Below are 27942 nucleotides of genomic sequence, written 5' to 3'. Positions count from 1 at the left end.
TTCAATTCGGAATGGTGGTCTTTCATCAGGGCAATGCTGAGGGAATCTTGTACCTTCCACTTTGGAGCGTTCCGCCAATATACTAGAGGTATAATATTTTAAATGAAATTGTGAATCATTCAAATAAATGTAATAAATACTTGCGTACTGCCGACGGAAAAATGATTTCATATATTTTTTAGTTGCTAACCCAATATTATAATGGAACTAAAATAATAATAAAATAAATAATTAAAATTTCCCGCGGTATTCATTGGTGCCGTCAAAAACGACGCAGACAAAATATTACTTTTGACGTTTCAAGATGGCGGCTGTCAACAAATACTAGCGAGACTTCTTGTCAACAGAGCTAATGTCATTTCGCCAAATGTGATTTTCCCGTTAATAATTAACCATTCATTACCACAAATAAATGATCCACTAAGTGCCTGAAGAGAATACAACGCCATAGGAATGTCTAGAAGGTCCGTATAAACCCAAACAGCCCGGTATTAACAATATATTTCGATAAACAATACCACTGTCTTTTGCGTGCCTATTTGGATATATATTTTAGTCCCACCTTTTAATCACAAAGCGATTATAGTTGATAATACTTTAACAGCAGAAATAAAACAGTATTGTTGATTAATATTAGTCTGACCGCTTATTATTATTTGTTTATTTTGTTATGCAATTCGTCAACAAGATCATATGGTATTTATCGTTCATTTGAAATAATTTGCACTAATGACATTCTGCTATTTATTGGAAGTGAAAACGGGTAAAATTCGGATTATGGGAGTCACTCGAATAACCGAAATTGAACTTGATTTAGACTAATTTAGGGCTGGGGAATCCGAATCTGTAAGAATTAGGTGGGGGTCGGCACTATTAACTGAGTTATAGGGTTTTGAAATTTCGTACGCGGTACATAGAAACCATGTTTTTATTATCAACTATGACTTAAGAAAATCAAATTAAAGACTTTTTAATACTTTGACATTTCAGAAGTGCAAACCAAGTGTTGCCATATACTAATAATATTATTTTTACAAAATAAGTAAGGTTTTTAGTTTGGGTTAGAGTAGGCAGAAGAACATGGGAAAAAGGTATTAGAATTAAATCACAAACCAGTCTATACAAACCGAGCGTAGCCCACAAACTATTTGAAAACTGGGATATAACTCTAAAGGGGACGCGAGCAGGCGTTATTAAAGGGGCAATTTTTTGTAACAGGAAATAACATGGAAAAAAGGTATTAGAATTAAATCACAAACCAGTCTATACAAACCTAGCGTAGCCCACAAACTATTTGAAAACTGGGATATAACTCTAAAGGGGACGCGAGCAGGCGTTATTAAAGGGGCAATTTTTTGTAACAGGAAATAACATGGAAAAAAGGTATTAGAATTAAATCACAAACCAGTCTATACAAACCTAGCGTAGCCCACAAACTATTTGAAAACTGGGATGTAACTCTAAAGGGGACGCGAGCAGGCGTTATTAAAGGGGCAATTTTTTGTAACAGGAAATAACATGGAAAAAAGGTATTAGAATTAAATCACAAACCAGTCTATACAAACCTAGCGTAGCCCACAAATTATTTGAAAACTGGGATGTAACTCTAAAGGGGACGCGAGTGGGCGTTATTAAAGGGTCATTTTTTTGTTATAGAAAATCACAGTTAGGTTAGATTATAAATATATATAAATTTAATATTTACAAGATTTTAAATAATAAACTACAAATCTGGCAAATGATATTTAATTTTCTGAATTTTCCTAGCATTGATATTATTATTATATGGCAACACTTTGGTTGGCACTTCAGAAATGTCAAAGTATTAAAAAGTCTTTAATTTGATTTTCTTAAGTCATAGTTGATAATAAAAACATGGTTTCTATGTACCGCGTACGAAATTTCAAAACCCTATAACTCAGTTAATAGTGCCGACCCCCACCTAATTCTTACAGATTCGGATTCCCCAGCCCTAAATTAGTCTAAATCAAGTTCAATTTCGGTTATTCGAGTGACTCCCATAAACCGAATTTATTCCGTGAAAACTTTATCAACTAATCTCAATTTAATTGCTTTCAAGCAAATAATTCAACGTTGAGCACAACGACGTATTCTTGTTTTGATTTTTTTGTTGTCATTAAGAGTAATAACATTTATTATTACCTTTTCTGATAAGAGAATCGTGAACAGTTTTAAATTCTATAAAAGTGTAGGTGTTGTAATACAGTCTTCTTAGTGTAATAGTGTCCGTATTTGACTTGATTAGAGTCGTAGTGGCAGATACTCTTAGTATTGCCCTGGTGAAAGAATTTCAGAATTGAAACATTGTTTGAAATGGCTAAATAAATATACATAAAAAATTACAAACTCTGATCACCGGGATTCATGTAGACCAATTTTTAAAAATCTCAATCTTCTGACAGTGACGGACATATATATATAATGGAGTTATGCCTGTTAGTTCGATCATCTCCAGAAAAGTTCCCACAAAAAAAATCAACACAAGCAAACAAAACTATATTTCAAAAAGGACCACACTACATGGCCATTAAAGTATATAACAAGCTTCCACGTAGCATCAAACAAATAACAGACATACTTAAATTTAAATCATCACTAAAAATATTTCTTTTAAATAAATGTCACTACACCAACGTCCTGAATGTCTTGTCAAGGAAGACCTGATCGTGGCAGGACTATCCGCTTCCTGATTGTTCTTCACATAGTCACAAAGTACGGCGATCGTTTTATTTCCAGTTTTTCTCGACAGAATGAATACCTGACACAAATTAAATACCCCTGTTTTTTATTTACATATTTTTTATTTTTTTTTATTGCACAACAGATAGATTATCCAATTACTGTACAATTCTCAATTTGACAATCTTAACACCTATGAAGATAATTATTATACAAAAAAACTTTAGGCTATTTAAAGAAGAATTATATATATCTAGTGCTTCTGAGATTTCATTCAATAGCACCATTCCTCTTGTCATGCTATGTTGTGCTAGAATATCTTTTATCTTTTCTTATTATTTGTTAACATGTAATTGTTGGGTTATGTAATATAATTTGTATTTGTCAGGTTAGCTGGAAGAAATAGGATTTAACCTATAAGCTATACCCTTTGTACTCTGTATTTTTGTGCAATAAATATTTTTTTGAATTTTTAAAATTGGGACACGCTGAATGTGCAGATTTTATTTTAAAAACAATTTACATCAGTTAGATAATAATGAGAAGTAAGTATTTCAGTTTCCGGAAATGGAAAATAATGCATTTTAGTAGCTATTTCGTTGAAAAAGGATAGTTTGACATATTTTCTTCATGCCATGTTTGCATCGTTAGTAGAGATGTAGAGCACAAATAACCAGGAAATCGTAAAGGACCAAATTTTTTAGGGATTTCACTTAGAGAATTTCTTCCGGAAGGTTTATATATATATATAATATTGTGAGCGACCCAGGTTGTGTAAAATTATCTGTATTTTTACGATTTGATTGTAAAACATCAGGCTGACATAATAATATTAAAATTGTTTTGGCAATTATTTACCTAACTGCCGCACTTTTAGGCACAGATTATAGAAATTATACCTTGTTTCAACAATTACTACCAGCGCTCTTGGGGTGATTTTGCACAAAAACCGTGCTATACAAATTATCCAAATATTATTATTATTTTTTTATTTTTTTTTAAAGAAAGACAAACATTCCCAAGTTACAAATATTTGAAAATCTCCTACTACCACCACAGAAAGCGGAAAATGTTGCTTGTGTTGTGATGGAGGACGTAGCCAGCCGAGGAATTGATAGACTAGGCCTGGGTGGGACCCAAACGCAATGTCAACTCTGCCACTGACCGGTCATTTATTATTAGAAAACAACCATTTACGTGCACGTAATAGGTTATTAGGTTCTTAGTTTCTGTTAATTAAGTAATTTATGCGTATTTAGATTGAAACGTAACTTTCACTCCACACAAAAAAGTCCAAAATGTCGGCAAAGGTATCATTTTATAAAGTAAATTTTTTGCATCTTTTTTATCCCGATATAAAACATTATTTCTTGTAGTAATTAAGTTGAAACGAAGTGTAATTTCTATTATCTGTGCCTATTAACCTTTCCCTTACTGTGCTAAAAAAATACACGCGTTACGGTGCTGTGTAGTCAATACACATCTCAAAATAAGCAATTTAATATCGGAAAAATATGAATATTCATAGCTAATCGATTATGTTTAATATATTTTATATCAAAAGTGATAATAATTGTAATATAATTACTGAAAACATGAAAAAACCATCGGCAGATGCTAAAGAAACGTGCGAGAGGTCCACATCTAACAACGGTTCGTGGCCAACTGCCTAGCGGCGCGGCTGGCGGCTGGCACAGACACAGCTGTGCGGTCGTAGGTATCGATAGCCTAAATCAAAACTACAACTGCAGAAGTGTGGATGTCTCATGTTCCCGCATAGCGAATTAAAGCGGGACATCAATAGCGTGTCATTTCCTCTCACACTCTTCGCGTATTTAGTATCGCACGGTTGATTGTATTGGTGTATTTGTTCCCGATTTTTAACAAAAAACTCTGATTTTAAATTGAATTTGAAAAATATGTAATATATTATTTTTTAATTCAGTGCATAAATGTATAACGGAGGAATACCTAAAATCCGAACCCAGAATTTATTATATTTATAGAGTTATTAAAGTTATTAGAAGCAATGTGTAATAAATACACACCACAGATGAGGAAAGGTTAAAAGTGTGACAGTTAGAATAGTTTTTTTATTTATTTCTTAACCAGCTGTACCCCGCGACGCGTTGCTGCGGCTCAGTCTGTATGTGCAGATAGAGCAACAATAGCGCGTGTTGCTTTTATGTAGAAAAAAATAGCAGGTTTTTTTTACCTGTCGCAGCTGATATCTACATAATATAGGTATATAAAAACACATGCGTAATTGAATGCAACGTTTTGTCAAAATTTCAAAGCAATCGGTGAAGAACTTTCGGAGATTTAAAATTTTTAACAAACGAACACTTAAATTTTTAACAAATTATTATAATCAATAATTAGTCACCTGAAATATCCATACAAATTGAAAATATCTCCCGAGACGGGAATTGAACCCGCACCTTCTGATGTCCGGTCAGGTGCTCCGAGACCACTGAGCTATGTCGGCTTATTTCCAACACGCCAAATAATTCAATGTGTACTAGTTCTTCAATCAACAATTACTGCTTATTATATTTTTTTTCACCTGTAAACAACCAACTTTATATTTGTAGAAAAGGCTTTGTTAGTGCTAAATTACAATTATAAATAACTAAATAGTTATGTTTTTTAATATGTAATATTGATGTGGTGTTCTAGGGTGGACAAGAAGCCAGAGGGCCCCCCGGAGGAGAGCCCCGTGACCACGTGCCCCCGCCAGCCGGAGGGGGGGCAGGTGGAGAGGGGGGTGGAGGCAGCCGAGGGGGCGCCAGGGGTGCAGGGGGGCGGCTGGTGGGGCTCCTGGATATCGGCCGCTAAAGATAAGGTTTGTGTGTGCCTTATTTACTAACCACTTCATCAGGTATTGTATAAAGGTGTAAAATGCAAATATATGTCTATAGATTCTCACTTATCTGACACTATATAAAACCCTATGAAGCCAGATTACCAGAATTGCCCATTTATTGGATTGTTCTATGACCTGTCAATTAGTTGACAAATTAACTGTTTATTATATCAACGATCATTCATTTTTTCATTTATTGATATGTATCAATTAATCAGTTTCAGTTTTAATGTTTTTTGTTTTTAAATGTTACAAAAACCAAAGAATTCAAACCAATGCCTTTCGTTTATAATTTTGATTATCGCAAATCCTACCGTATTAACCTTTCCCTTACTGTGCTAAAAAAATCCACGCGTTCCGGTGCTGTGTAGTCAATACACATCTCTAAATAAGCGATTTAATATCGGAAAAATATGAATATTCATAGCTAATCGCTTATGTTTACTATATTTTATATCAAAAGTGATAATAATTGTAATTTAATTGCTGAAGACATGAAAAAACCATCGGCAAATGCTAAAAAAACGTGCGAGGGGTCCACATTTAACGACGGCCCGCGACCGACTAACGGCCGGCTGGCGCAACAGGCGCTGGACTGCACACACACAGCTATGTGGTCGTAGGTATCGATGGTCTAAATCAAAATACAACTGCGGACGTGTGGATTTCTCATGTTCCCGCATAGCGAACTAAAGCAGGACATCAATAGCGTGTCATTTCCTCGCACACTCTTCGCGAAGCAATGTCACACAGTTGATTGTATTGGTGTATTTGTTCCCGATTTTTAACAAAAATCTCTGATTTTTAATTGAATTTGAAAACTATGTAAAATATTGTTTCATAATTCAGTGCATTAATGTTTAACGGAGGAATACCTAAAATCTGAACCCAGAATTTATTATATTTATAGAGTTATTAAAGTTATTAGAAGCAATGTGTAGTAAATACACACCACAGATGAGGAAAGGTTAACCTATATTATACCTTTCATAATCATATTCTACTTGATTTTTATACAAGTCTGCAGCTTTCTTCCGAGATTGACCTTCAAAACGAGAGAAAGGTCACTGTCTATGGTGACCGGATAACTCATCAAAATGAGAATCCAACACTTTTAAAAAGTGATAAGTCATGAAGAGTATTGAAACAAAAACTGGGTTAAATATGTTACATAGGTAACTATTTAACCTAGTTTTGTTTCCTCACTTTTAATGACTTTATATCAGTTTTTGAAGGTGTGTTGAGTTATCATGGAACCGCCAACTCAGCCAATGACCCTTAAGGGTCCTTTACGTTGTTTGAATTCTATTTTTTATACACTGTTCATATTTTTTTTAGCCCGTCCATGCTTTTATGAGTGGAAGGGGGTGCATGGACCAGATCTTCTCATTGCGTATGCTCACTGAGAAGTTTCTGGCAAAAAACCAGAAACTTTTCTGTCCCTTTGTAGATCTACAAAAAGCATACGACCGAGTCGACAGGAAACAGCTATGGAAAGTGTTGTCCAAGTATGGAGTGAATACAAATCTGACTCAGGCAATTGCGTCTCTGTATGAGGGAAGCGTTGCATGTGTTAGGGTGAACGGTGGTTTTATGGGGTGGTTTAATATCACAAAAGGTGTTAAACAAGGCTGCGTAATGTCACCGTGGTTATTCAATCTATACCTGGATAATTGTATGCAAGAATTGAAAGAGGTGGGATTGGGTGCGAATTTGAATAATTTGAAAGTATGTTGACTGTTGTATGCTGATGATGCGGTGCTGATTGCTAATAGTATAGAAGATCTACAGTCTCTCGTGTCTAGGATGAACGAAGTATGTATGAAGAATGAGTTAATGATGAATGTAAGTAAATCTAAAGTAATGGTGTTTGAAAGAGAGAGTACGAAAACAGTCTGCAATATAATTGTGAATGAGGAATACTTGGAGCAGGTGGATGAGTTTGTGTATTTAGGAAGTATGTTTACGAGAGATGGGAAGGCTGATAGAGATATTGAAAGAAGGGTAAATGCAGGTAATTCCGTTAATGGAGGACTGAAAGCCGTTGGCGCTAACAAAAAATTGTCCAAAGAAGCGAAGTTAGCAGTCCACAATGGAGTGCTGGTACCTACCCTGATGTATGGAAGTGAGGCATGAAACTGGCAAAGAAAGGATGAAAGTAGATTAAATGCTGTTGATATGAGATCCCTGAGGCGTATGTGTGGTAAAACCATGTTTGATCGTGTGAGGAATGTGGAGATCCGCAAAGAGTGCAAGGCTGATGTAAGCGTAATGAGTAAGATTAAGAAAGGGACGCTTAGATGGTTTGGGCATGTAGAGCGAATGAGCAAAGATAGGAGTGTAAGGAGGATATATGATGCAAATGCGAATGGTAGCAGAAGTCGGGGACGCCCGAGGAAGACATGGCCCGATCAAGTGAATCAGATACTCGAGTCGGGCCATGTCAAGAGTCAGAATAATAGAAGAGTATGTATGAGATGATGTATGAATGTGAATGAGGCAAGAAGTGTGTGGTGTGACCGAGTTGTTTGGCGGTCCGTCCTCTCTGCCTACCCCTGCGGGGAAACGGCGTGATGGTTTGTTAGTTAGTTGAGAATAATCACAAAATCTGATGGTGTCAGATACATACTTCTTATCCGAGATTGTAGATGGTTCATTCCGAGTATACACAAGGGAAAGTCTTAGATTGATTGATTGTAATATTTCCTGTGTGCAGACGGACTTATGCCGTAGTCTGACCGATCATGTTTGATGTTTGCAGTCGGCGGAGGTACTGGGCATGGTGAAGAAGGATCTGGATGAACTCAGCACGGCAGTGAAGAGCGAGGCTTCGCATGTCATCAACACTACCTCTTCTGCCATCGGCAAGACTCTGAGGGTATGGATATATTTTATATTAACCAGTGTTTTTTGTGCATGTGTGCGCGCTCTAATAACATCCATGCAGAATTTTTTTCAGATGCGATTTTAACCTTTATGATTTGAAAATTGTACAGGGGACAAAATCAGTGTAGATTTTGATTTTAATTTCATGAATGTAGCATCTATGACGGCTTACAAAATAATTTGTCTGTGAATGTCATCATTTTTTGGTGTCAATAATGCAAATATTTGAGTTTTTAAAATAGTAAGTGGTAATTATTTGTTTGAAAACACCTTTTGATTGTTGTATTTGGTGTAGAGTGTAGAGTGTGGAGTGTAGGGGATGTATTCAGGTATATGTAGAAATAATAAAACCACTTTACATATTCTTATATATTTCTTTTTTTGATTGTTGTCTCCAAAAGTTTGTTATTTTTTAGTTATTGTACAAGACAGTTATAAGTCTGTACAGATACTGTATACGATAGGGGGCTGGACACAACTTGTCACGAAATCATCCTCGGGGAGCGTTGTTAAAAACGGAGTGAAGTATTCAATAAAACACTTGAACAGGTTACTCGGAGACTTGGTTTTTCAGATGAGCTGTCTCTTCTTTAGAGGTAGTTGTTGAACTGACTTGACATCGAATCTGGCCCTATAATTATAGGGCAAACCCGAGTCAGGTCTTCACTGACGGGAACCTCCCGTTTTATGGGAAGTGAATTAGTTAGATATTTTTCCTCTCAACTTTTGGACGGCCGTGGAGGATGCAACGTAATGGGGCAATACCTCTAACTAGGTCAGTTCAACTCACCTAAACCATCACCCTAAATCTCGTTTATTTATTTCACAATAAAATATACAGTTTTACATATTGGCATATATTATGCTTGACATTTTTGGATTGAACAATTTTTCAAAGTGCAAAAAATACAGTTAGTGGTAAGTTTTCAGGTTATTATTTTAGCTTATAGTCATTTATCGATGTTGATATTTATTTCCCGGTCATAATTACGATTATCTATCAAGGTCAAAGGTTTTTTAAGTATTTTGGGCCTCTAGAACAGAGGACAGACAGTCCACATGCAATTTGTACAGACGGCACAGTCGTGTACTATTAAAGTGTGTGCGGGCCCTGTACAGTACACCCAGCTTTGTACAGACGGCACAGTCGTGTACTATTAAAGTGTGTGCGGGCCCTGTACAGTACACCCAGCTTTGTACAGACGGCACAGTCGTGTACTATTAAAGTGTGTGCAGGCCCTGTACAGTACACCCAGCTTTGTACAGACGGCACAGTCGTGTACTATTAAAGTGTGTGCGGGCCCTGTACAGTACACCCAGCTTTGTACAGACGACACAGTCGTGTACTATTAAAGTGTGTGCGGGCCCTGTACAGTACACCCAGCTTTGTACAGACGACACAGTCGTGTACTATTAAAGTGTGTGCGGGCCCTGTACAGTACACCCAGCTTTGTACAGACGACACAGTCGTGTACTATTAAAGTGTGTGCGGGCCCTGTACAGTACACCCAGCTTTGTACAGACGACACAGTCGTGTACTATTAAAGTGTGTGCGGGCCCTGTACAGTACACCCAGCTTTGTACAGACGACACAGTCGTGTACTATTAAAGTGTGTGCGGGCCCTGTACAGTACACCCAGCTTTGTACAGACGACACAGTCGTGTACTATTAAAGTGTGTGCGGGCCCTGTACAGTACACCCAGCTTTGTACAGACGACACAGTCGTGTACTATTAAAGTGTGTGCGGGCCCTGTACAGTACACCCAGCTTTGTACAGACGACACAGTCGTGTACTATTAAAGTGTGTGCGGGCCCTGTACAGTACACCCAGCTTTGTACAGACGACACAGTCGTGTACTATTAAAGTGTGTGCGGGCCCTGTACAGTACACCCAGCTTTGTACAGACGACACAGTCGTGTACTATTAAAGTGTGTGCGGGCCCTGTACAGTACACCCAGCTTTGTACAGACGACACAGTCGTGTACTATTAAAGTGTGTGCGGGCCCTGTACAGTACACCCAGCTTTGTACAGACGACACAGTCGTGTACTATTAAAGTGTGTGCGGGCCCTGTACAGTACACCCAGCTTTGTACAGACGACACAGTCGTGTACTATTAAAATGTGTGCGGGCCTTGTACAGTACACCCAGCTTCTGGGAGGTTAACTTGCATATATATTTTGACCGCCTCTATGAACTGCATTCTCCTAATGAATAAGCGAGGTTACAGCATTATCCATGTTGATAATGCCACAGCCCACTGGCTCAAGCAGTTGGAAATCTGGCTTTGTATAAATTGTTTTGTTTACAAGATTTTGAATTTGTTTGTTAACAGCTGGATGAGCCAGAGTCCACGGCCAACACTATGAAGAAAAGTTTCAGCACATTTATCGGTGAGTCCATCAGCTCCATTTTTGGCATTGGATATTGTTTCTCTATCTGCACAGACATACTGAGCCACAGCGACGCGTGGCGGGGTACAGCTAGTCTGTAACATATTTCTAAAATGCTCTGTCTTATTATGAACTATAGATTAGACAAACTATTATCAACTTATGGCTAACAGATTGCATCTACCGGTTCGTCCATCACTAAAACAAAACTGTATATACAATGCATTTGACCAATGAATCTGATGCTGCATCAGAATGTACGTATGTTACTACATATATATTTATATTCCGTCAGGCAGATATAATATGTAGGACGATATTTTCCTGGAGGTCACTATACTGTTCGCACGCAGAGGACATAATTGTAACACAAGTAATTGGAAATGCCATTAGTAATTCTGGTATTTATTTTGATAATATATATTTATGTTCTTTAATGAGCGAGTTTAGGAAAGGAAAAGCAAGGATTTATTTTATTTATTTATTTATTAACGCCCTTTTTCGGGGCTTTTACATGAGAATATTAAGAAATATACATTATTTATTGTACATAACTGAATTGCTTCATTAACAACATTTTATATTTGTTTAAACATAAATTGAAGATGTCCACTGACTTGGCATAATTGTTTCCCTCCATTAGTATTCTGGGCAAAGAGGAATACATATGGTAGTTAGTCCCAGAATTTCTGCACTGAAATAAATCCTGACTTCTAGTATTACATTCTGGAATCCGATAGATTATCAATTCTAGAAATACCGGACTATCAACTAAATCATTTAGAATTTTATATAGAAATACCAAGTCAGTGAAAATTCTTCTGTCTGACAATTTGAGCATATTCATATAATTTAACAGAGTATTGTAGTTCAACATAATTGCTGGAATACCCATTTTAAAATTTATAAAACGTAAGAATTTGTTTTTTATTCTTTCAACAGCTTGTACATGTATATTATAATGTGGGTTCCAGACATGAGAATTGTACTCAAGTTGACTTCTTACATAGGAAAAATATACCAATTTAATGCACTTTATATTGTTAAAATTTCTGGTAAGCCTAGGTATAAATCCCAACATTTTGAATCCCTTATTAGAGATTTCTGTTATGTGGTTAACAAAAGAAAGATTTGATTGAAAAACGATGCCTAAGTCTTTGGTTTGTGTTAATAATAATAATAATAATAATAATAATATTTTTATTCCAGGATGTGGGGAGGTTAGTGCAATCCCACACGTCCCATATAAATATACATATAGATTTACATTGTATAATACATATAATAAATTTACTAATAAGGACAACTATGCAGGGTGTGGTCTTGAGTGCGCTTGGGCCCAGCGCTCACTCAGGAGTGGCGCTTGGTGCTGGTAGGCTGCGGTCACCAACTTGTTGGCGGAGGCCATTAGCCGCATCCTGGCTCCAGTGACCCGGTGTCTCATCAGGCCGGCAAATCCATGCAGTCCTAGTTCCGTGAACATCGTCGATGCGCTGCTGTATCGTCGGTATCCAAATATTATCCTACAGGCGTCATTGTATTGAATTCGGAGTCGTTCCATCGAGCAAGTTCGGTAGTGACACCATATCTCACACGTATACAGGCCAGTACAGAATGCGTTGAATAGTATTTTTTTAACGGTATTGCTGCATTTGCAAAATCTGCGGGCAATCATATTGGACACTATGCTTAGGCTTCTCCTTTGTCGTTCGATATCGCCTTCGTCCGATAGGTCTTCATTAATAATGTGCCCCAAGTATTTCACGTTCGAACATGTTTTTATTTTTGCCTCGTTAAGGTATACGGGGAGCATCTTACTTGTATCTTGTCTTTTTTCTTGTTTTTTTATGTCTCAAGCGCATTGTTATCAATATTTTAATCAAAAATCACAGGATTTTTTATTCGAAAAAATGTAACTATTTTACATTTTCAGATATTTAAGTACACCAAATTAATAATTTGTTGATATTGTCTTGAAGAATGTTGCAATGGTAAATATTTTGAATATTTCTATAAATTTTGAGGTCATCAGCAAAAAGTAAGATAGATACATCATGACATATTTTTGTAAGATCATTTAAAAACAAGATAAATAATAAATTTGAGAATTTATCTTCAATTTTTTTTATTTGAACTTCTTTTCTAATAACTTTTTAAGGTTATACCCATCAATGCAATATATCATTGAATAAGAAGGTAATACTAATAAATCTAAACGATACATGAAACAGAACAAGACACAGAAAAATAAAAAGATAACGGTCTCAACTGAGAATCGAACCTGATATTTTTTTTTTAAATAAAGACAACGTTCGCGGGTTACGAATAACCTGACAATATTTTAAAATCTCACAGTAGGCGGAAAATGTTGCTTGTGTTGTGATGGAGGACTTAGCCAGCGAGGAATTCTGGGACCCAAACGTGATGCCAACTTAGCCAGTTATGTTATGGGTTCATATTATTAGTTTCACATCTACCTCTGTAGGCCTTGACAAATTATGATTATAGTTCTTATGTTTATAACTGGGGAATATGCAGATGTTACATAAGTGCATATGCGATGAAAATGCATATTTCAACCACATTAGCAAACATCTTAGTAAGTTTGTGTATTTTAATGGTTACGATGCTGAAATTAATAAGTGCTTTGTCACACATGACCAATTGCACTGGAAATCACTATTATATTATGTAAGTCTTGCAAAAAACAAACAATAATAACATATTTCATTAGTATTCAATTAGTGATAGCAGTTTTAAGTACAGTAAACATAAAAGAAATTTAAAAAATAATGCTATTTTTCCGAACATAAATATTTTTTCGTTTCACTAACAATAATTTTCATAAAATTGAAATATTTAAAATTTCAAAAAGGATAATAAATTATTATAAGCATTAGTTACTCGCCTGAAATATCCGTACAAATTGAAAATATCTCCCGAGTAAAAATAAATGCCGGCGATGGGAATTGAACCCTTCAGATTAATGCTTATAATAATTTATTTATTATACGCCCATAAGAGCTTTTAAAAAAATTTGATAATATGAACATAATATGACGGCCGGCATAGTCCAGTGGTAACGCATTGGACTGCCATTCCGAAGGTCGCGGGTTCGAACCCGGCGTGCGCAATAAATTTGATTGATTTGTGTTATTTCACAATTAATTAATTAAAATAATATATAGTATATTTGCGGCACGTTCCAGAGTGGAAGATACTACCAGTATCGCCCTGGTGTAAGACCACCATTCAGAATTGAAACGTTGCTCCAAATGGCTTTAGCCGTGTTTAGTGACTAGATCTGAATAGCCAGGTACTTCCTCACCTTCCTCTTTCCCTTCCCCACTTACCTTCAGCCTCACAACATCCCCCAATTGGGGATGCCATAGTCTCACTGGCTCCAGACGGGAGCAGTTGGGACTCTTGTGAGGTATTCACTATAAAAAATAAAAAAAATAATAACAATTCAGTGAAACAGTAATCAATATTAAAATTATACAGAACCCATACAGAAGAATGGTATTAACTAACTAACTAACTAAACATTACGCCGTTTCCCCGCAGGGGTAGGCGGAGAGGACGGACCGCCTTGGCACACACTTCTTGCCTCATTCACATTCATACATCGTCTCATACATACTCTTCTATTGTTCTGACTCTTTACATGGCCCAACTCAAGTATCTGATTCACTTGGTCGTGCCATGTCTTCCTTGGGCATCCCCGACTTCTGCTACCATTCACATTTGCATCGTATATTCTCCTTACACTCCTTTCTTCGCTCATTCGCTCTACATGCCCAAACCATCTAAGCATCCGTTTCTTGATCTTACTCATTACGCCTACACCAACCTTGCACTCTTTGTGGATCTCCACATTCCTCACACGATCATACATGGTTTTACCACACATACGCCTCAGGGATCTCATTTCAACAGCATTCAATCTACTTTCATCCTTTCTTTGCCAGTTCCATGCCTCACTTCCATACATCAGGGTAGGTACCAGCACTCCATTGTGGACTGCTAACTTCGCTTCTTTGGACAATTTTTTGTTAGCGCCACCTGCGTTCAGTCCTCCATTAATGGAGTTATGTGCATTTACTCTTCTTTCAATATCTCTGTCAGCCTTCCCATCTCTCGTAAACATGCTTCCTAAATACACAAACTCATCCACCTGCTCCAAGTATTATGCTAAACTTAATTTTTATTATTACTGAGGTATGTTATTATAGCCTTCTTGTAATAATAATTTGTAATAACAACGAATATGCAAAGCTCCAGTTGCACAAACTGTCAGCTTCATTTAAGTAATAAATCTTCCTTTCTTTTTTAAATTTAATAAATTAATATATTATCCTTCACTACTATCAAAAAAATACTACAGCAAACATACATTTATGTAAAAAGAATTATTTAAGTACTAACTAACAACAACATTTATGTACACTCCCCTTCCATACACAAGCAAATGCTTTCAATGGAAGAGTAGTAAAAAAATACAAGATGTAAAAAATTATGTACCATGTAAACATATTATTAAAAATAAAAAATAATTACAAAAAAAAAAAAAAAAAAAAAATGGTCCACTTGACTTGAGAGCGCGTTACCGGCCGTCACCTTAGGCCTTATGCTGTCATCTGCGGTTAAGATTTTAAAATGATTTTTGCTGTGCAAGTTAATGAACACATGGAGCGTAATTTAAATGGATTATTTCAATAAGGGTACAATTGATTTATTGGTAGTTTTACGCGATGGAATTGACTTGGGTTGGGATGTTTTAAACTCTATTACATTTGATGATCTCAAATTGACGATCAGCGGCATTTTAACTTTTGACATTTGATCGGTTCATGTTAAACGCCGTTTCTTGGCCTGTTTTGGCTTTTGATCAAATTTTGATCATTCGATAAGCATCAAATGATTGACATATCAAAAATTCAAGATTGCCTTGATCGTTTGCAATACCCAAACCTAAATGAAGTTGTATTATTTGTCAACAATAAGCATTACATTTTGCTATGTATTCCATTCCAGACCAAGTGAACACAGTATTAAATCCTTCACCTGACGATGAGGATACGGAGGTATATATCATCACTGACGGAGAACCCGTCCCCCTAACCACCCTCCAGGTAAGTTTTTTCGCTATAATAATTTTTTTCAGCCGCTAGCTAAAAAGCAAGACAGGGGTTAAAAAGCTTTTGGAGCCGGGTGTCTACGTTTCAAAACATTTTTACTTTTTGGGTGCCGCCGTTGCCAATAGGCACAATAAAAAAGTTTCTATTCTGAGAAAAATACTTTTGTTAGATAATATACCACAGGGTTTTCCAATAAGAGGTGTTATTTTGATATTCAATCGTAAAAGATCAATGGTTTCGTTGCTTGTGTGGCACGTAGCGCCGTCTTGTTGAAAGTAAACGTTGTCCAGATCAATACCATCCAATTCCGGCCATAAAAAATCATTAACCATCTCTTGATAGTGCAATCCATTCACCGTAACTGTTGCTCCAGTCTCATTTTCGAAAAAGTAAGGTCCGATGACTCCGCCGGACTATAAACCGCACCAAACAGTCACACGTTGAGGATAGAGAGGCTTTTCAACAATAACTCTTGGGTTTTCCGAGCCCCAGATGTGACAATTTTGCTTGTTGACGAAGCCACCAAGGTGGAAATGGGCCTCATCACTCAAGATGATTTGCATTTGATTCACTCAAGTGAATTTTAATAATTTCAAGGCGTTGTTGAAGCGTGTATCGTTCCATTTTTATTAATGCCGTTTCTAGTTTCTACTTGTCAAATGACAAAAAATGACAGCTTCAAAAGTAACATCTACCGAAATAGCGGACTATTCAAAATAACACCTCTTATTGGAGAACCCTGTATTTTTATATATACAGGGTGTCCGGAAACTCGTAGTACAAGCGGGAAACTGGTGAATCTACATCACATTTGGAGTCGATTTTGTAGTATATTTTTTTTTTATTTGAGCTTTCGTTATCGAGTAAATCGAGTTAGAAGTTGATTTTTTATTTATTTTATTTTTTATTTTTTTTAATCAAATTCTTATAAATTATTACTAAAGATCAAAGTACCCAACTAATTAAAACTATTTGAAAGTAAAACAAATGAAGAAACTCGGATTTGAAGCATTATTTTGAAATCACCCTTCATTTAACCCGGTGTAATCATAAAATATTTCTGCTCTGCAGGGTTAAAACATCTGTTGTTCAACCCTAAACACCAGAAAAAACTTTAACCCTAAAATAGCCGAAAAATATTTTTTTTTGGTTTTTTTTTTTTTTTTTCTGAAAATGCTCAAAAAAAAAAATTTTATGTTTTTTTGGGTTCCCCATGTGGTGTAGATTCTCCAGTTTCCCGCTTGTACTACGAGTTTCCGGACACCGTGTATATAAACACATTATCTGGTGGTACAATTTACAAAAACATAATTTTGCAAAAAAACAAGCTATTGCGAAAATAGAATCAGCCGGTGGACGGCAAAATTTTTGCGTCGGCACACCAGGAGTTATAAGATATTAAACAACTCAAATTGGTGACTGTTTTTTTTTAAATTTGACCGCTCACGACGAAAGCTCAAACCAATTGAATCAAAATGTGATATAACTTACGTATATCATCGACGATCGTCCTCTTCCTTCTCATATGTCTTGTACAAAAAACGAAATACAGAAGATACTAGAACGATGAAGCCGCGTACAACCTCTCGTTGATACTAGTATAGTCATCTGTTTCCCGCTTGTACTATGTGTTTCCGTAGATGACATTCTGAGTACATTTTGCTGGATTTGAATTTGTTGCATTATTTTTCAGAAGGAAGTGCTGGCCCTCCAGCGACTGGACGCCACGTTCCTGGTGCCCCCGGGCGATGAGGCGGGGGGCCGCCTGCAGGCCTGGCGGGGTGTCCAGAGGGCCCCATCCCCCGCCGCCCGTCAGCGCATGCTGGAGGCCTCCCCCCTGCTACGGGAGAAGATTCACCGGCTGGTTCCCGCCGCACTCTCGGAGGACGACTTCTGGGAGAGGTAGATACTGTTAAATAAATTAAATATCTTTTCTCGATAGACATTCAAATTGATAATCCGGCCCATCGGGGAAAGAGGTACAAACCAAGTTGTGTGAAGCCAGGAGGTGGCGTGACCGTGTCCCTTTCTGTGATTTGTCAATAAATCTGACAGTATACAGGCAACTTGCATTGTAATATTGTAACAAATTATAAAATCAAGTACGGCAAAACAAACCACGTAGGGCACCATTGTAACGTAATAATATTGCGTCACCACGTTGAGGGCCAATGTAACAGAGTGAGATAGGTAGTATTGAAATAACTTAAGAATGTCACAAGATATCATTTATTGGCAAAGAACCATAGACATATGAATATTAGTAGACCTGCCCTAAGTGATTAAAAGCGTATTATTCCCCACTCCCCATACCGGTTCCATTGGAGCCGGCTGTGCTCGAGTATGGCCTCAAGTGAATTTAGAAAACGTGACGTCATCATTCTTGTGCGAACTATGGTCGAGGCATCATCGGTTCATTTTACGAAATAACACGGCAAAATGGTGGCTTGTGGTATGAAAACTTGTAAAAATAGATGTGAAAAAGAGAATAAACCCAATTGTCGTATTACATTAATTTCTGCTGACAAACTGCTTGAGCAGTTTAGCGGGTATAAATAATAATAAAAAAAAATAAAATTAAATTAAAAAAAACATTCCATATATAAGCATTATTTTACTTTATTTTTAGCATATTCACATTGTATAATATGGATCAGTTGTAGAAACATATACTGTCACAGATATAGATACGTCTGGACGCGAAACACAAAGCTGGTTGGTTGCTGGGAAGTAAATTATGAACATTTATAAAAGTGTCTTAACTAAATACGTAAACGAAATATTCGACTCTGAAAATAGAAAAAATTTATTTTGCCGAATTTGTTCATAACGTGGCGAGTAATTTGCGCTCCCATGTAAAAATGTCTATTCATTCAAAAGCAGATTTTACTTTTAAGAACTAAATGGTGATATTATAATGCGAGATGCCTATATACTGTCAGATTGATTTATTGACGAATCACAGTCAGCTTTACCCCCTTCGTTCTTCAACAGTTGATTTTACCCCTCATCTTTAATTTCTAGTCTATATATTCATATGTCTGTGCAAAGAACGAAACATCGATTATTTAAGTTATTAACTACAATTAAATTTAACCAGAACATGAGATGTAACAGAGTGAGATAGGTATTATTGAAATAACTTAAGTATGTCACAAGATATCATTTATTGGCAAAGAACGAAACATCGATTATTTAAGTTATTATCTACGATTAAATTTAAAACATGAGACTCATAATTTAGGATTGATAACGATATTTCAGGGGGTGTGCAGTGATCGAAGATTCACTTGCACAGTTGGAATTAGAATGGAAGCACTTTTATAAGTAAATTAATGACTAAAAGGAATACAACGATTATAACCTGACCTGTTTCATAGAAGGGCGCCATGCAAATCAACGATTGTAACTGCAAAATTTATAATAGATAACGTGATGTCCAGCGATAACAACAACTAGCTAAACAGGAACAATATGTCCGCAAGATTCCTCCCATAATGTCGCCTGGGGAAATCGCTCCAATCCTTCCAGATGAATCTGTTTCCTTTTCCGTTGTCCGTTTGGTACTGAATTACTTGGTGACCGTCAGCGGCGCTGCTGGCTCCGATCAACCATAGACGGCAATCCCATAGACAGGTGGCGATCCGAAGATAGAGTTATGGATAAATTAACCATAAATGTAGCGGGGCGACAGTGAACTGCTACAATATCACCATTCGGTCCTCGAAAATAAAATCTGCTTTTGAATTATTAGTCCTTTTTTCAATGATGCCCAAATTGCTGGCTGTGTAAAGACTTAACTACAAATCCCGAATCGGGTAGACAAAAGTTCGGGCTTGTTTTCAAAATCTAATACATTTGTTTGTTTTATACACTATTTATTTAAGACACTTTTGCAAATGCGTTATAATTTACTCATCTCACTCATTTTTGCATCGCTACGCAATCAGATTCCGAATCTAATTGAAAAATAAACATTAAGACCCTGCGCAGAATAGCCCCACAATGGAGTGCGCTGCAAACCGTTTATTCAAAGCATTCTTGAACACTTCTGGTGCCAAAAGTATGTTCAAGTGGTTTGCCTCCAGCTCTTCGAAATGATTTGTCAGTCAATTTGATGTTATCATCCGATTGCCTAATATTGCACCCGAATCTTCTACTAAACATATTACAATTTATGCCCAGTGCTCGCCTCTGCCTGTCACTGTAATTATCATCCGTTGACTTGTTAGCGATGGTGTGTCCTAAATATTTTCGCACACACTCCTTACCTCATTCACATTGTCTCATACATACTTTTCTGTTATTCCGACTCTTGACATGGCTCAACTCAAGTATTTGGTTCACTCGATCGTGCCATGTCTTCTCCGGGTGTCCCCGACTTCTGCTACCGTTCATATTAGTTTCATATATTCTCCGTACACACCTTTCTTTATTCATTTGCTATATATGCCCAAACCATCTAAGCGTCCCTTACACAATACTTTTTTAATACCGATTTGAATTGTAGCAGAGTCTCTTGTTCTATTTGATTTGAATAAATGTAATTAATCATCGTCTTTCTTTTTATTCAATATCAAAGCAATCCTTTCTGTCGCTAAACCTCTTAGCGTTACAATGGCGCCCTAGCGTGGTTTGATTTGAATATAAGTTTACCTGATTGTGTTACAATTGGCGCCAACGTGGTAGTTGGACATTTGTAAAATAATTCATGTTTCAATGGCTCCATGGATCTTAGGATCTCATCTAGGGGATCTCATTTCTACATTTCTAACATGATCATACAATATGGTTTTACCACACGGATCTCAGGATCTCATCTAGGGGATCTCATTTCTACATTTCTAACATGATCATACAATATGGTTTTACCACACGGATCTCAGGATCTCATCTCGGGGATCTCATTTCTACATTTCTAACATGATCATACAATATGGTTTTACCACACGGATCTCAGGATCTCATCTAGGGGATCTCATTTCTACATTTCTAACATGATCATACAATATGGTTTTACCACACGGATCTCAGGATCTCATCTCGGGGATCTCATTTCTACATTTCTAACATGATCATACAAAATGGTTTTACCACACGGATCTCAGGATCTCATCTAGGGGATCTCATTTCTAACATGATCATACAATATGGTTTTACCACACGGATCTCAGGATCTCATCTCGGGGATCTCATTTCTACATTTCTAACATGATCATACAATATGGTTTTACCACACGGATCTCAGGATCTCATCTAGGGGATCTCATTTCTAACATGATCATACAATATGGTTTTACCACACGGATCTCAGGATCTCATCTCGGGGATCTCATTTCTACATTTCTAACATGATCATACAATATGGTTTTACCACACGGATCTCAGGATCTCATCTAGGGGATCTCATTTCTAACATGATCATACAATATGGTTTTACCACACGGATCTCAGGATCTCATCTCGGGGATCTCATTTCTACATTTCTAACATGATCATACAATATGGTTTTACCACACGGATCTCAGGATCTCATCTAGGGGATCTCATTTCTACATTTCTAACATGATCATACAATATGGTTTTACCACACGGATCTCAGGATCTCATCTAGGGGATCTCATTTCTAACATGATCATACAATATGGTTTTACCACACGGATCTCAGGATCTCATCTCGGGGATCTCATTTGTACATTTCTAACATGATCATACAATATGGTTTTACCACACGGATCTCAGGATCTCATCTAGGGGATCTCATTTCTACATTTCTAACATGATCATACAATATGGTTTTACCACACGGATCTCAGGATCTCATCTAGGGGATCTCATTTCTACATTTCTAACATGATCATACAATATGGTTTTACCACACGGATCTCAGGATCTCATCTAGGGGATCTCATTTCTAACATGATCATACAATATGGTTTTACCACACGGATCTCAGGATCTCATCTAGGGGATCTCATTTCTACATTTCTAACATGATCATACAATATGGTTTTACCACACGGATCTCAGGATCTCATCTAGGGGATCTCATTTCTAACATGATCATACAATATGGTTTTACCACACGGATCTCAGGATCTCATCTCGGGGATCTCATTTCTACATTTCTAACATGATCATACAATATGGTTTTACCACACGGATCTCAGGATCTCATCTAGGGGATCTCATTTCTAACATGATCATACAATATGGTTTTACCACACGGATCTCAGGATCTCATCTCGGGGATCTCATTTCTACATTTCTAACATGATCATACAATATGGTTTTACCACACGGATCTCAGGATCTCATCTAGGGGATCTCATTTCTACATTTCTAACATGATCATACAATATGGTTTTACCACACGGATCTCAGGATCTCATCTAGGGGATCTCATTTCTAACATGATCATACAATATGGTTTTACCACACGGATCTCAGGATCTCATCTCGGGGATCTCATTTCTACATTTCTAACATGATCATACAATATGGTTTTACCACACGGATCTCAGGTTCTCATCTCGGGGATCTCATTTCTACATTTCTAACATGATCATACAATATGGTTTTACCACACGGATCTCAGGATCTCATCTCGGGGATCTCATTTCTACATTTCTAACATGATCATACAATATGGTTTTACCACACGGATCTCAGGATCTCATCTAGGGGATCTCATTTCTACATTTCTAACATGATCATACAATATGGTTTTACCACACGGATCTCAGGATCTCATCTCGGGGATCTCATTTCTACGTTTCTAACATGATCATACAATATGGTTTTACCACACGGATCTCAGGATCTCATCTCGGGGATCTCATTTCTACATTTCTAACATGATCATACAATATGGTTTTACCACACGGATCTCAGGATCTCATCTAGGGGATCTCATTTCTACATTTCTAACATGATCATACAATATGGTTTTACCACACGGATCTCAGGATCTCATCTCGGGGATCTCATTTCTACATTTCTAACATGATCATACAATATGGTTTTACCACACGGATCTCAGGATCTCATCTCGGGGATCTCATTTCTACATTTCTAACATGATCATACAATATGGTTTTACCACACGGATCTCAGGATCTCATCTCGGGGATCTCATTTCTAACATGATCATACAATATGGTTTTACCACACGGATCTCAGGATCTCATCTAGGGGATCTCATTTCTACATTTCTAACATGATCATACAATATGGTTTTACCACACGGATCTCAGGATCTCATCTAGGGGATCTCATTTCTAACATGATCATACAATATGGTTTTACCACACGGATCTCAGGATCTCATCTCGGGGATCTCATTTCTACATTTCTAACATGATCATACAATATGGTTTTACCACACGGATCTCAGGATCTCATCTAGGGGATCTCATTTCTAACATGATCATACAATATGGTTTTACCACACGGATCTCAGGATCTCATCTAGGGGATCTCATTTCTACATTTCTAACATGATCATACAATATGGTTTTACCACACGGATCTCAGGATCTCATCTAGGGGATCTCATTTCTATATTTCTAACATGATCATACAATATGGTTTTACCACACGGATCTCAGGATCTCATCTCGGGGATCTCATTTCTACAGCATTCAGTCTACTTTTGTCCTCCCTCTGCCAGTTCCATGTCTCACTGCCTATAGCATGGTAGGTACCAGAACTCCATTGTAGACTGCTAGCTTTGGACAGTTTTTTGTTAGCGCCAACTGCGTTTGGTCCTCCAATAGTTTCCTGCATTCACCTTTCTTCCAATATTTTTATCAAACTTTCCATCTCTCGTAAACATGACCAAAAAGTTACATCTTCATGTAATAGTTGCGCAGTTGGCAATCTAATTAATTTTTATTTTGTTCTAGATACCTCTTCCGAAAGGCTCTACTGGAAGACCGGCTGTGCAACCTCAACAATCCGATGTCATACCAGCCCTCGGACGCGGTGGTGTCCAGTCTCCTGGAGCAGCCCGGTCTGCAGCCCTCGCAGCAGGCGGTACAGCTCAGTACATCACAGCAGCAACAGCCGTCCCAGCAGCACGGATCCGCCTCCCCCGAGGATAAGGGTAGCGGCGGGGGATCCGATTGCCCGTCTGACTCCGTCAGGTCCAACTGCGGATCCTCGCCCATTCTGACCGACAGGGATGATTGCCAGTGGGATAATGGTAGGGTTTATTTTTAAATCAATTTGTTGCTCTGAAAGATGTGTCTGTATTATATTTATACGTTAACTGCATGTCCCATACATGGTTTATTGCAAATGTATGATCTGTGAGACTTCAAAATATCTTCTTCGTAGGTAATTTCATTTGGCTTTTTGCCCAGCAAGGCTTTTATTTGTATTAGAATATACCCAGTGAGCTATCGAAAACTATACACAAAGTTTTTAAAGCATAATGTTAAACCGATGAACTAAATATGAAACATATAACAGTAACATAAAATAATACAGAAACTAGAACAATACTACATACAGTGGACCCTTTCATAACAAGCATAATTCGTTGCAGAATCTTGCTTGTTATGTGAAACACTCGTTAAATGAAACAATTTAACCCATAATAAATCAACGTAAAATACGATAATGCATTCCATGCCAAAAAATACTCAATTTTATTTTTATTTTTAACATTTATTCAAATAAAATTACAAAATCATAAAAGGAGCGTAACAACCTGGAATGCGATTTAGATTTGCCAAAAACAATAAAAAAATCGAAATAACTAGTTTATTTTTTATGAATTTTTGACAAATAATAAAAAAAAAAAATACTAGAAAGCTGCCTAGAGACATTTTTTTTATTGCCGATTCTTCAAAATTTGGTGAAAATGTGACACATCATTATCATTGAATAAATTTGCAATTATTAGGGTGATGCTTCTCAATGTACGATGCAACAGTTTTCCATTTCTCTTATTGCGCCAGCAAATAGTTGCTCTGCTACTTCCTCCTCCTCCACTAACAAACTTTCCTCCATAACTTCTTGCTGTTAAACACAATGCAACTCTTTAAGCTCTTTGGTGGTCAGCTCTTGACTGTGCTCTTACACAAGCTCATCAATATGGTTATACACCTCCAGTCCAATGGTATTGGACAAAGACACAATCTCGTTGACTGTAGACTAGCGATGGGCACAATCGATGAATCATCAATGATTTACTCGCTCTTTTTGATCATCGAATATTTCGATTCATTATCATGGACAAGCCGATTCTGTCAAAAATCATCACACAATCCGAGACAATAGTTTTGAAACGTCATCGAACAAGAAATCGATTCTGTCAAAAATTGTCATCAGCCTTGTCAATCATCTTTAGGCAAGCAACGATGTGAAAGTGATCTTTCCAAAACTTTCCGAGACTTGTCCCTTCAGTCACCTCAAAACAACGCTCGAAGAATGTTAGGTTAGAGTATCTTAAAGTTAGAAATAACCTGCTGGTCCATGGGCTGGAGTAACGGAGTTGTGTTGCATCTATCATAGCGTATATCTTCTAAATTTTGTCCTTGTTCTTGAGGATAGTGCAAATCGTTGATGTAGACCGATTGAATGTGCTCGCTAGATCAGCCACGCTCACACCTCGTTCTCGCTTTTTAATGATTATACGTTTTATTTCTACACTTACTTTGATTCTCTTATTTTTTTGGCATTTTATTCAGGGACTTGCAGGGGTTATTAAACTTTGCACAAAAAAAAATGCAAATAATGTCTGAACACAAGTTTGGAAAAATGTGTGATCACATGCTAGACTAACGTGCTAGCAGAACGAGTGCTAACCATAGATGACGCACTGGCACGGAAGTCCTGGCTCACAAGTGAGTGACGTGAAGATGTGACTTACCCTTTCTGCGTCACTCGTTATGGTTAAGGGAGCATTTTTTTTGCAATCTGTTTTGCTCATTATGCGAATTACTCGGTATGAAAAGTGCACATTATGAGAGGTTCCACTGTATAAGACAAATCACTAAAACTACATTATCAACGCTACGATAATTTATAGGATTCAACAAAGTGCTGGTATAAATTGCTCTTAATTTTATTAATGGAGTCAGTAAATATATCAGTAGTACATCCAAACTTGGAGCCCAGATCATGCATCCTATTGGTTAGTGAGTGTGTCTGAGTTGGTTGTGTATGTATTGCAGAAGAATGTTACATTTTGTCTTGTGTTCCTAGTCGGTACATGTAATTTAATAGTGGCGAATAATATAAATATAGGGAGATATGGCATTAAAGCATGCTGACTGTCACCGAGATATGATCAAACCTCAAAGCGGTGAATCCAATGAAAGTTATGCTTTGGTCTGTGGGTAGAAACTAGGGTGGAGTGCCACTGTGCGTCAAGACGAATTGCACAATATCATGGCCCATCTCCCCTGTTTATATTATCTATGGTCATGTTATTGATATCCTCAAGATTACCAATATATGAAGTACACAGCGGAGTTTGTTCGAAATGTAATATTGACCTACAATTTCCAGGTTGTTGTGTTTCATGAAGAGGTTGTAATGTTTTCCCCTTTAATATCTAAAAGCTACCCTCATGATCGGTGCAACTTGAAGCTTATTTCTAACTCAATTTTACTGACAAATTTTACAAACTATTTATTTCCAATGTTTTTCGTTGATTAACTAACCCCACACTTTGTTTCAGAAGACTTCGCCATGGACGTGGAACTATCGGAGGAGCAGCAGATCAAACTTCTGGAAGAGTACGAGGAAGAGATCCGTTCGGCCAAATCAATCCCCCCCGCCAAGAACCTCGTAAAGCCGTCCCCGACCAAATCTGTCTCCAGCCCCCAACTCAACCAGGTCAAATCCCCGACTAAAAAAACCCCGACTGTGGGCAAGATCAAAGAAGTAACCCCGTTAAAGAAAGCCGCGTCAAAAAGTTCCGAAACGGTCGCAAACGTACAGAAATCCATCACAAAGAAACTGACGCAAAAAGATGTTAAAAAACCGGTGAAGAAATCAGACTTACAAAGCAAGCTGGTCGAAGATCATTTCGTAGATGATACCGTTAAAGGCCAGAAAGTTAGCGCCGGTAAGTCTTTATCGGACGAACTGACTGCCAACAAGATAGTGGACAATGCCAGCAGTAATTCTGACGAGAGTTGGGAGAAGGAGTTTGAATTTGATGATGGTAACGTGCCCGTGTGATGATTCGGCAATCTGTTGATGATTTTATAAATATTTATTCCTTGTTTCTTCTTAGTCAATGAGAGTGTGTTTAGTAATGTAAAATTTAAAGGGTTTTATTTTTTATTTTATTGAAAATCAACTACTGTACAACTTGTATGTTGTGATCTTGGATACTGTGTATCTTGGCTGCTGTGACACTCGGCTAAATAAATGGTGTCGTACTGATACTCGGCTATAGCGACACACTGTTATTATAGTGACTATTAGTCACAGTGACTCTCAGCTACTTGGCTTCAGTGACACTTGGTCATAATGACACTCGGCTACAGTGACACATAGTTACTTGGCTTGAGTGACACTTGGTCATAGTGAAACTCAGTTATTATAGTGACACTCAGTTATTATAGTTACTATCATCCACAATGACATTCAGCTACTTGGCTACAGTGACACTTGATCATAATGACACTCAACTATAGTGGCACTCAGTTATTATAGTGACCATTAGCCACAATGACATTCAGCTACTTGGCTACGGTGACACTTGGTCATAGTGAAACTCAGTTATTATAGTGACACTCAGTTATTATATTGACTATTAGCCACAAAAACATTCAGCTTTTTGGCTACAGTGACACTTGGTCATAGTGACACTTGGTCATAGTGACACTTAATCATAGTGACACTTAATCATAGTGACACTTGGTCATAGTGACACTTGGTCATAGTGACACTTGGTCATAGTGACAGTTGGTCATAGTGACACTTGGTCAT

General features: G+C 37.2%; 1 protein-coding gene across 2 annotated transcripts; it reads left to right on the top strand.

Moving 5' to 3' along the window:
- The first annotated feature begins 319 nt into the window (after positions 1-319).
- Positions 320-27523, top strand: LOC149410374 (uncharacterized). Of its 2 annotated transcripts, none has more exons than XM_089648576.1 (8): positions 320-464; positions 5380-5545; positions 8328-8444; positions 10789-10846; positions 15884-15981; positions 17681-17889; positions 23895-24193; positions 26684-27523. In XM_089648576.1, exons 1-8 carry the CDS (start codon positions 454-456, stop codon positions 27184-27186), a joined length of 1461 nt encoding a protein of 486 aa, XP_089504702.1. In that variant the 5' UTR covers positions 320-453; the 3' UTR covers positions 27187-27523. The 2 variants fall into 2 exon arrangements, with proteins under 2 accessions (XP_089504702.1, XP_089504701.1); XM_089648575.1 differs by having other exon boundaries at positions 26681-27523.
- Positions 27524-27942: the final 419 nt, after the last annotated feature.

Source organism: Hesperophylax consimilis, chromosome 28, assembly GCF_061612785.1.
Source record: "Hesperophylax consimilis isolate HC1 chromosome 28, BYU_Hcon_1.0, whole genome shotgun sequence".
Classification (NCBI taxonomy): Eukaryota; Metazoa; Arthropoda; class Insecta; order Trichoptera; family Limnephilidae; genus Hesperophylax; species Hesperophylax consimilis.
The sequence above is the reverse complement of the archived record's forward strand: the minus strand, read 5'-3'. Positions and strand labels throughout refer to the sequence as shown.